Source organism: Mauremys mutica, chromosome 3, assembly GCF_020497125.1.
Source record: "Mauremys mutica isolate MM-2020 ecotype Southern chromosome 3, ASM2049712v1, whole genome shotgun sequence".
In the NCBI taxonomy this organism is placed as follows: Eukaryota; Metazoa; Chordata; order Testudines; family Geoemydidae; genus Mauremys; species Mauremys mutica.
The window spans coordinates 202029395-202041398 of NC_059074.1; the positions used below are offsets into that span (position 1 = coordinate 202029395).

The following is a 12004-nucleotide window of genomic DNA, read 5'->3' on the forward strand; positions in this document are numbered from 1 at the left end:
TATAAAAAAAAAGCTCACTGTAAATTTATGTACTGAAAAACCTAAGTGACTTTTCATTGTTGTAAAGAGATTTTATGCCACTGAGGCACAATCAAAGACAGTGGGATGCCTACCCACACTGCGCCACACTTTTGCCACTACTGCCCGATGCTGGGTGGACACGCTGAATGGCACAAACGACCCAACGCGAATGCATTCAGCCAAAACTTTTACTGGTGCAACCTCTGTGTTGAGACACATCCTATGAGAAATGCTACAAAAGTGGATGGATGGCTTTAAGCACAAGAGCAGCAGACAGAAGATCATGAGTAAAATTATGCACCTGTTTAAGAATTGGCAGGATCAGGGCTTTAATCTCCCAATATTTTGGTTTTCACCTATAGCAGTTTTGTAAGGGCTTGTCTACATGAATGTTTAGTTGATTGCAAGCTGGGGTGTGAACCTACTCTGCACTGACCTGCTGCGCTGTCTGTATGGACCCTGCTGATGCCCTCCCAGTGTCAAAAAGCACTAGATAAATGCACTTTAACGAACTGTTAATGCATGTCTCCAGGATTCCCAAGGACAGAAGCGTGCAGCAGGCTAGTGCAGGTAAATTCATACTCCAACTTGCCACAAACTAAACATTCACGTAGACAAGCCCCTCAGAGTCAGCTATAGCCAGGTCCACATACAGTGTTTGTATGGGTATCATTATTACAGTTATTGGTATGGATTTTTTTAAAAATCAGAATAGTTATACCATTATAATCCCTAGTGTGGATGCAGTTAGAGCGGTATAAAGGCACCTTATACCAGAATAATTAACTCCCCTTCCCGTACAGAAATAAGTTATATTAGTATAAGCACTTTTATACTAGTACAACTACTAGGATTGCGCTGCTTTAACTACACCAGTACAGCATAGCTAAAAGCAGTACAAGTTTTCTACGTGAACAAGCCCTAGGATACTGCACCAGGAAGGGCATTTAAAACTATATGTTTAAAAACATTTTAGTGCATTATAAATTTTCCTCTACAGTGTGTCCTACTGCAACCTTTAAATGACTTCTAAATAAATTTAAAATAAATTCCTGATTTAAATGATTTTTTTAAAATCAACAGACGTTTGGGAGCATGAGCTTTCGTGGGTGAATACCCACTTCGTTGGATGCCACCCACGGTATTCACCCACAAAAGCTCATGCTCCCAAACGTCTGTTAGTCTATAAGGTGCCACAAGACTCTTTGCTGCTTTTACAGATCCAGACTAACACGGCTACCCCTCTGTTTTTAAATCAAGTTATTTAAACGCCTCAGCAATCTCCATCTTAACATAACATTAAGATTTTAAAACCACAAAAGCCAAGCAACTCAGAGTTAAGGTTGTAGCCACCCTTTTAACTCTGCTTCGTGCATATGCGTTAAGGGTATGTTCCTCCTTCTGTTGAGGACAATGGCAAAATAGTCACAACTTCAGCGGGAGAAGGAATGGACCCTACAATAGGGGCTTTCAAAACACAGGGAAGGGAAAGATAAGCTAATCTTCGGCAGAGTATTTTTTTTTTAAACATACAAATATGGAGTAACTGAGTGGTGGTAATGAAATGGATCAGACCTGCACTACTGAAGAGATGTGTTTTTTATTTAATTGTTTTTAAAAAGTGCAATATTAAGAGTAGGATTTTTAAAGATGCTCCATATTGGCCTCTCTCTGCTCTGTTGGAGCCCGTGGGAACTTTATGGAGGACTTCAGTGGGAACAGAGTTAGGGCAAAGTGTTCTGCGATGTCTGCAAGTCAAGGAGGGGATGTCATTCCCAGCTCAAGGAGATATACAGAGCTAGTGCATGCAACAGAGAGAGTAGCCATGGCAACGCCAATGGCAGGAGGGGCTAGCTGCCCTGAGGCAGGGGCGCTGGAACGGGGCGGGGGCATGGCCCCATCACCTTTAAACCGGCTGGCAGTAAGGGTGAGAAAGTGGAGTCTTGGGGGTGGGGGGAAGCAGCGGCATGAGGGAGGGACCTCATGGAAGGGGCAGTACAAGGGCAGGAAGAAGGGGCAGCACATGGCCACGGCACAGGCACCGGTGGCCCCCCCACTTTTAGGGCACTTTCGTCGCTCCTGACCTGAGTCCATGCCTAGGGTCTCCAGCGGGTACACACTCAGGGCAGCTTGCACTGTTTTTAGTGCACTAGCTGTGTCCGAGCCAGCTGAGAGCTAGCACCAGGATCTCTCCTTGGCCTCGCATCACCCACCCAGCTCAAAAGGGTAGACATGCCCCTTCGTGTCATTTCGCTAAACAAGAGGAAAAAAAAAGTGTTGGGGATGGGGATTGAAATGAGAACACCACACCCTCACCACACAGGGGCACTGTGAACATTAATTCATTGATGTAGTATCCGAGTGTTTCAACAGTGAGGGGTGCCACAGAAAAGCCCTTGAAGAAACTAGTAATTGTGTCTTCAGTGCAGGGTTTGAACAGCATGCAGTAAATAGGCCATGGAGCCATCCACTGAACAATGAGGACTGTTAATAAGATTGAATAAATCAGCACCATCCATCCTGTGCAATGAACGAGCCAGGAATCCTGTAGAAAGATAGTATGTGATTATGTAATTAAAGACTGTATCATAATGCATACGCACAAGGGACCAAATTAAGGTTGCACAGGCAATCTTAATTCTGGCATTTCCTAGCTTCTGATTGCTTGATTTTGCAACCTTACTAATGATCTTTTAATGTGGTTTGACTGTAGTAACAAAAAATTCATTTAAAAACAATTTAAAAAAAAAAAAAAAAAGCAAAGTTGTGTAGAAAGTAGAGCAGGTCAAAACTTCCTTAACTAGAATTTTTTTCAATCAAACATTTTCTTTTTCTCTGAACTGCAATTTATTGCATAAAAATGTCAATGTTATCAAAACTTTTATACAAGTTTTTCATTTAAAAATAACCCACTTTGTTTCAGTAAATAAAAAATTTCAGTGACCATTTGGAAGTGTTTTACCTAACAAAAAGCCAGTTTTTGGTGCCTGACACATTTTGATAGCCACAGTTTGTCTCCATCCTGCCCCTCCCCCCCCACACACACACACAAAGAAAGCATTTTTGCACAATGGACATGATACATCAAATTCTACTGACAGAACTTTTATTTACCAGATTAAAACAGATAAGGATTTCAGTCCTTTCATCATTATTTGGCATAGGTATTTGAAGGATACTCCAGGCTTAGGGCACTAGCTTGTGACTTCAGAGACCTCACTTCAAGTCCTTTCTCCACCACAGACTTCCTGTATGACCTTAGGCAATTCACTTAGCCTGTCTGTGTCCCAGTACCCCATCTGTAAAGAGGGTAAAATAGAACTTGCCTATCTCACATGGATGTTGTGAGAATAAATATAAAAAGAGATTGTGAGGTAGTAAGATATTAAAGTAGTAGAGGAATTGAAAAATCATTTTCATATCCTTTTGGGATAAGAGGCTGCTCATTTTATAAGATAACCTGGGGCCAAATCTCTGTCCCACAAAAAGCAAATGCTTTCCAATGGAGTTCAATAAAATCAGAATTTATCCTGTGATGAAATATTAGCTGACTGAACATCTGAAATATGAATTTTTAAATTCAGTATCCAATTATCTTCTTGCATTGCAAGAGAACTGTTATACTACATTTTCCCACTAGTTTAGATAGTGTATCCTTCCCTAGTTGATTTTTGTTCGTTATATTTAGTCCGATCATTGCAGATTAAATATAATTAAAAACCTGAACGTGTTGGACTCAATAAAAGCTCTAAATCCAAACCGACTGGAAAACAGAGTTGTTCAGTTGAGTATATTTTTCTTTCTTTTAAAAAAAAGAAAAAAAAAGGAAGAGTCTAATCTCTGAATATATCCAAGAGCAGATCAATGTTGGTTCATTTCTGAGGTCTCAGAAATACACAGTAGTGACAGATTTGGACAGAATAAAAAAAAATGCCAAACTAAAACAAGCTATATGAGAGCCAACAATTTAAACCACATCTGAAAGTTTCTTTAAGGGAGAAATACATTCTCAGGCAAGTATTCATAACTAGTTTGTTTGATTTATTTCTACTTACCCAAACTGATAATGTTTATAAAGTATAACAAACATCTAATGTTCTCGATAAACTTCTGAAAAAAAGACTCTAAAACAAACAAACAGGCCCATGAATTCTCCCAGATCAAATCACACAGCACTAATCACCCACCAAGTTCAAAAGCATTTGATAAAATTGGGTAAAGATAATCTAGCACAGTGGCTCTCAACTCTTCCAGACTACTGTACCCCTTCCAGGAATCTGATCTGTCTTGCGTATCCACAAGTTACACCTCACTTAAAAACGACTTGCTTACAAAATCAGACATTAAAAAAAAAAATACAAAAGTGTCACATATCAGGGGGTAGCCGTGTTAGTCGGTATCCACAAAAACAACAAGGAGTCTGGTGGCACCTTAAAGACTAACCGATTTATTTGGGCATAAGCTTTCATGGGTAAAAAAACCTCACTCGCTGATGCATCTGAAGAAGTGAGGTTTTTTACCCACAAAAGCTTATGCCCAAATAAATCGGTTAGTCTTTAAGGTGCTACCGGACTCCTCATTATTTTTGTAGAAGTGCCACAGCACATTACTGAAAAATTGCTGACTCTCTCATTTTTACCATATCATTATAAAATAAATCAATTGCAATATAAATATTGAACTTACATTTCAGTGTATAGTATACAGAGCAGCATAAACAAGTCATTCTCTGTATAAAATTTTAGTTTGTACTGACTTCGCTAGTGCTTTTTCCGTAGCCTATAGTAAAATTAGGCAAATATCTAGATGAGTTGATGTACCCCTTGGAAGAGCTCTGCATATTCCCAGGGATATGCATACCCCTGGTTGAGAATCATTGGTCCAGTAGATAGGTGCTTCTGAAGTTTACTGCAGTACTCTGCGTTAAAATTTCTGACTTCGCTAAGAACTTCCTGGGTGAGCGCGGGCACTTAGTTTGTCTGCAGCTCTGTTCTCTACCTGTAAAATGGGAATAACATTTCCCTACCTGCCAGGGGTATTGTGAAGATAAAATCCATTAGTGGTTTTGAGGGGCTCAGGTGCTACTGTGATGAGTAGATGGGGTAAATATCTATATCATATTTTACAGATGATGGTGTGGAGGCAGAGAGTGGTCAAGTGATTTGCCCATGGTCATAAAACAATGAAATGGCAGAGTGAGTAGTGAGTCAACTTGAGACAAACTGAAGAATCTCATTTTCAAAGGTGAGTGTTCAGCCCTTCCTACAGATAAGACCCCTTTAAGGTATCTCAATTTGGGCACTCAAAATTCACTAGTCACCCTGGACTACCTTGCCCCTGACTTCCCGCCTGGTGCCCTAGCCACTGGATGCTGCTGTGCATAGAACAGTTCAATTCTGGTAACTACATTTTTAGTTCAAACTGGGTTCCAGTTTTAGGGTGATCAGACTTCCCGATAAAATCGGGACTGTCCTGATTTTGAGGAGTTTGTCCTGCGTCCGATTTTGAGGAGTTTGTCCCCTTAACATCTGGTCACCCTATCCAGTTTTATGGCCAGAGAGTCATCTAATTTAGGCAGCAATCCTGGTAAATATAACCTCTCCATTACTTATTGGTAGACTACACTTGAAAGCGAAAGTAAATAGCATAAGCAGCAAAGACCCGGTAAAAGCCTTTATGTAAAGTACATATTATCACTTGGGAAGATAAGAAACTCTTTAAGTGAGAACTGGAAACAAATACACTTTTTAACATATACCACTCCATTAACCTGCACTGGCATGCCAATTACCGCCACTAGACAATACCAGTTAAACTGTGTCCTAGCTCTGGGGTTGGTGCTACCTCAGCTATGTCTGTCCTGTTCCTGCTGGGGCCACACAGCAGAAACCACTACACACAATCAGGGGTGCTAGAACAATTTGTATATAGTGGTGGTGCTGAGAGCCATTGAACCAACCTGTAAGCCCAGCCACGGAGCAACCCCAGACCCCCTAGTTGCAGCAGCTTCGCACACAAAGCCAGGGCAGAGCGCTGCCTCCACCAATCCCATGAGAGAAAAAACAAAACAAAAAACAAACCACTCCTTTATACTTCAGTTTCTTTAACTCACCCAGCTAGTAATATAACTGCCTTTATCATTCCCCACCCCCTGCACTATCCCTAAACAAAGTGGACTTTGGAAAGCCTTACAATGTCATTTTGCAGTGAACGCAGTTCTTCTGAAGATTGCTTTTAAACTCTCCAAGGAAGAATTATTAAAAACCTTGGGTTTGATTTACAGCTGAGTGGCCCAAGTAAATTCAGTTTGTAAACCTCCCTCTTCCTGAAACGGTAACTGTCTAACACTGGGAACGAAGGACACCAGCGGTCTACAGCACTGGCAATCAAACCAATGCTTGAATAACCCAGACTTCTTTCCCTGCTACAAAAGGCTAAGATTTTCAGTGACCCGTGATTCTGCTCCCCTTCATTTTTGGAAGCCTAACTCGAGACAGTTAGAGGATCCCAATTTCGGAGGGCAAGGTGCTCAGCCCTTTCTGACAATCAGCCCCCCCCCCATAATGAGTCTCAAGGCAATAAATCCTTCAATGGGGAAGCAAATGGCTGTGGGGATAGTATAGTGGTGTACGAGAACTCCACTTGCCTTGTAGGATAGAGATGTATTCTCTTTTATTTAAATAAGATTTTAAATGGATTTCAACGTACAGGGCAGGAAATCCCCTGCAGAACACATGGAATTTCCAGACTTTACAATTGTGTAGACTGCACGGATTTAAACGTAGTCTAAATTGACAGAAGATTATCACTGCTCAGAGCACAGTCCAATGAAGTCAACAAGAGTCTTTCAATTGAGATCACCTACACACTTCACACAGACATCGGATCAGGCCCGATACGAGGCATGTAGGTGACCTATTTGCACGTACAAGTAGATGAGGGTCCACAGCACACATTTAGCACGTGTTGCGCTTCTTAGCGGTCTCAGCAAAGTTACTAGATGAACATAGAAGTGAACTGCTTTCTGCACACCTAGGAATGGCTGCTCCAGGCCAGGTTCCAAGCACACTGGTGGGTGAGTTTAAAAGCCTGCATTACTACTGCTTCTGCCAGCAATCCAGCACCATTCAATCTCACCCCAGCATCACTCAAAGAAGTACTAAATTAATTCTTTAAGAGCTATTGCTTTACTCTTCATCCAACGCGTTGTGTGACTGTGTTATAGCCAGTAAGTGCTACTCTGGATAAAATCCTTTCAGCACTCCCATTTGCAGAAAGCTATTTTCAGTGGCTTATAACTCATCTGGAAAATTTTGCTCTGGGCTGAAACTTGGTACAAGTCACAAGGTTTTGCTGAGGAAGAGCCTTTGTTTTATGAGATGTGAAAAGAAGTCAATATGGTCATTTTTCTATTAGAAAAATAAAACAGAAGGAAAATGTGCTGTATGGGAAAACATAGGTAGGGGATAATTCTGTCTTGACAGAGGAGTGGATCAAATCTTTTCCAAATCAGATGCCTAGGATTGTACCAAACACACACACACACACACAAAAGTTGTTTTCAGGTGCTTTGGGGAGGCCAAAATAACACAAACAAATTCCAGGACCAAGTTCTGTTGACTTGTGAATTCAGTGGGAATTTGTCTCTGCTTACAGACAGGACAAGAATTCATCTACGGGAGGAAGAAGGGGGTGAGAGAGGAATAGCTATTTTCAAAATCACGTAAGGGATTTAGGAACACGTCCCATTGATAATCAAAGGGGCTTGTGCTCTTAAACCCCTTAAGCGTCTTTGAAAATCTCCTCCTACAAAAGCTGATTATGAGAAGTATTCTCCCCTGCCTCAACCCAACAAATATTTCATAAGGAACCTTGTTGCATGAGCTTAACTTCTCTGCACATCCACTATGTTTAGACAATGGATCCAAAGTAGCTATAATGGTCTATTATGTTTTATTGTCATGGCAAGTTTAACATATTATGTATCATCATTATTATGGCCTACTGTTTCACAGAGGAGCTCCAATATACACATTTTTCACACTTTAGACCATAAAGCCTCAGGTCAATGATGCTCATTTAAAAAAAAAAACTCTCTGAATACAGGCAAACAGGCTAGATGGCCAAGACTCCAAAGTCTCTGTTGACTGGCTCAGTAGCAGATACTTTAAGCTGTCACTAAACATATATTTGCATGAAATGTCCCATACTACAGAGTGCCAAATTAGGTTCGCTTCCACTAAAATATTTTTTTCCTGGGATGATTCCATTGCTGGAACGAGGCATTGTGAATAAAAAAAAATATTAAAGAAAAAAAAAACCCTCTCATGCACGCATACTAAGTAAATTGCAATTAAATAAATCAAAAGAGAGTTATGGCTCAAAACTATTTCACTAGGTTATGCCCATGGCAAGTGTCTCAGTGTCAGATAATCTCAGCCCGATTTCTACATTCATATACGTTCGAGAGAACCCTCATCGCCCAGAGAACCCCACTGATAAAGAATGGGGCTGGCCATGGGGATCCATTCTTGCCTATGAGGTTGCAGGACTGGGGGGCCCATATGTGCCAGATATAACAGGGAATCTATGATGATTAATCTTGATTTAGGATTTATATCCTTTGTCAGTTTTTGCTAACAAACTTCATGCTTAATGTTGTGGGCGGTTTCATTTAGTCTATATAATATTAATATAGTTATAATTAAATAAAAACACCCAGTAAGTTATTTATACAGGAAGATTCCATTTTCACATAGTGCATTTCTTCACCTATAGACATTTCTGAATAATGGTTCAGTAATAGCCTTCACAAATAAAAATGAAGGACCAAATTCTCTGCAGACTTAACTCCATCAGCTAGTTTTATCTGCAAATAATTTAGCCCTATCTTTCAAGGTAACAATATCAGCGAGACATTGCAGAGAATTCTGTTCTTGCCACAGTTACACATCCGAGGGCCAGGAAAAAGAGGCAAAACACATAATCCATGTTTGAGAACGCCTTGGATTCTTCACCTGGAGAGTATAAATCACTGTTAACTTGTCCTCAGCATATATGTGGTTTGTGAATTTGCTGGCAAGATTGCTTACCAAAAAAAACCAAAAACAAAAAACAAAAAAACAGACAACACCACCACCACAGCAATAAGGCTGAGACAGTGCTGTGATCTACAGTACGGCAAATCTGATGAGTGAGAACTCAGAGGTGTCAACTCAACCTGAACAGCAAGTGAATTATTCATTTTAGATCCAAATCTACCTCAGGCACTATGTGACCCTGGTGTTATCTCACTGTTTATTACTGCACATTATTGGCACAGTCATGAAACTCAACGTCTAGGAATCCCTTAATAAGTAAATCCCCATTGCTTCAGGACTTCCCTCCTAATTTTTTGGTGTTGCATCCCTCATTGCAAGCGTTTGTCACACATTTCTGAAGGTCAGGATCACACCTTTGGTTTCTTGACAGGTTGAGAGCAATGGTAACGTGATACTGCGTAACAGAACTGGAACGGTGAACTGCACTCTCTCTCGGCTGTCCCACTAGCTGTTACTGTGCATGTCTCTAGAAAAGAAAACTTTACAGCAGGAATTTTTTTTTGAGAGCTGAGCTAGTATAAAGGGAGATCTCAAAAACTAGTTCTTCTCAATGACTCTTGCCATTCAAGCTGTGCAGCACGTCAGTCTTCTCCTTTATGTCCAATCCATAGACTTTCATCACAGTGCTGCCTCTGTGCATACTTCAGCACCGACCCTGGTGGGGTATCCATTTCTCTAGCTGCGTGTGGAGGGCAGGAACCCTTGAGGTTTTACCACAGGAGCAACCACTGAGGGATGGGATTGGCAGTGAACCTGTCCCCTCTGTTTCCTTCCACCCGGAGCTATAGCCTCCCCACCCATAACTGGGGGCCCAATGTGGGGGGAGAGGAGAATGCTATCCACCCGGTCTCTGAAGAAGTCCCTGGCACAGCCTATAGGGAGAGAAAGAAGTCCCAACTGCTAAATGGCTACGGTGCAGGGGGCAGCACAGAGCTACCCCTCTTCCACACAACGGAGCAATGCTGAGATGAAGGGATCGGATGTTTCAGGGGAGGAAGGGACCCTGCCTGTGTGTGTGATTTCATAATGAAGGGAGGGGGTGCATTTTGCATTGCAGAAACAAGAATACGCGAGAAGGGGGGCTTGTGGGGAGGCTTGAATGCATCTAGATTTTGGGAGTAGTCAAGGATAGTGAGAGATGTTTGCCGAGGAGAGAAGGTGAGTGGGTACCTGTGATGTTGTTCGTGTAGGGGATGCAAGAGTGTGCGTATGCACAGGTTGTGTGATAGAGGGTGGAGAGGCAAGTTGGGTGAGGTAGTAGCTTTTATTGGGCCAACTTCAATTAGTGAAAGAGACAAGCTTTTAGCCTACTTCAGTCACACAGTGGAAGGGGAAGAGTCCATAAAGAGACTGGGAATGAAGAAGACAGGAGAAAGCAGTGAGGGGCTGAGAAAGTGTCATTATGGAGAGAGAGAAAACGAACACAGGGAAAGAAAGAGGAAGAGGATAGAAGCAAAGAGAATACACTTAATGTTACCATATATAACAAAATAGGGTAATACAGGGTGAATTAGATGGAATACAACATAACCAAGAGACACAGGAAAGGGGAAAGATAACAGTTAATGAAGTGAAATGGAAAGAACAGATACTTTGTCTCCCTTGCATCTAAGTTCAGAAAAGTTTTAGTAAACAAGAGACAATGTAGATGTCAAAGGGTTACAATAAATACTAATATACACAAAGGTGCACCCACTAGCATACACGGCATGCTAACATTCACAGGGACAATAATTCACTGCCAGCATGGAAATAAATCCGTCCTGTCAACCTGCTCCCCCTCCATTTTAAACTGTCCTCTCTTCCTCCCAGAATCGTCCTCCAACTTTTTTAATATGTGCTTGCACCTGTGTGGATTCCTGGACCAAACATTCGCTTTACCCTCTGGAAACAAACCCATTCACTCGGAGGCAACACCACACACCGGTGCTGGCACCAAACCCTCTGCACCCAAATGTGGATTCCCCTTTTTTTGGAAGGAATAATCCTCTTCTCCGCCCCCCCCCCTCGGCCCCCGCCAAAAAACAAAAACTGAACCCGCTGGAAGGACGCGGGCCCCGCTCTCCGCTCTGCCCCAGAGGGTTAGCGCACAACAGGTTCACAGCCAGGTGAGGCCGCTCCTGTCTTCCCCCATCCCCATCCCAGGGCGGTCCAGGGCAGGCGGCTCGCTCCATGGGCGGGTCGGGGCCAGGGATCGATCCGCCCTGCACGTTGCCGTTCCCCCGCCGCCCGAGGAGTGGGACGCGCGTGGGAGTGGGAGCAGGGACGCGCGTGGGAGTGGGGGACGGGGGGTCCCTGTCCTGGAAAAAGGGGGGGGGGGAAGGTCCGACTTACATCGTCCCACTTGACAAATTTGGTGCCTTTCTTGAGCAGGTCGGAGACGCAGACGGGCTTGAGCTGCAGCGCGTGGACGCCTGGCTGTGCCCCGGCCATGGGCAGCGCATGGAGGCTGCCCGCAGCAGGGCAGCCCCGGGGCGGGGGGACGGACGGACGGGCGGGAGCCTGGGCTGCAGCGGCGGCGGGGAGGAGGAGGAGAAGCCGGGCGAGGGAGTCACCGGCGCGCAGGGGCGGCGAGCAGGCAGCTGGCGCGGCCGCCGGCGGACAGAGCCATGCAGCGGCGGCGGCGGCGGCACATCCTATATACACGCGCGCCCGCCGCGAGCGCGCTGCCCGCCCGCCGCCTCCTCCTCCTCCTTCCCCAGCTGACTCGGCCCCCGACTTCCCTGGGTCACCGGCCTGCCCGCGGGGCGGCAGCGCCACCTGCCGGCGCGAGGCGGCCGCTGCAGCGGGGCTGCGGGGGGGGAGGGGGGGCTTGCTTTGCCACCCCCCAGGTGAGGTTAGGGGCCGGCCAGCTCCGGCCCTATGTAGGGGGAGCGAGGGGT

General features: G+C 43.9%; 1 protein-coding gene across 1 annotated transcript in view; it reads right to left on the minus strand.

Annotated features, from left to right (window-relative positions):
* PLCB1 (phospholipase C beta 1) overlaps positions 1-11702 on the minus strand; it is a 641577-nt gene extending 629875 nt beyond the window's left edge. Inside the window, exon 1 of the mRNA XM_045009836.1 lies at positions 11457-11702. Within this exon, the coding sequence (XP_044865771.1) occupies positions 11457-11555 (99 nt within the window). The 5' untranslated portion in view covers positions 11556-11702. The remainder of the gene's footprint in view (positions 1-11456) is intronic.
* Between the last annotated feature and the right edge of the window lie 302 nt (positions 11703-12004).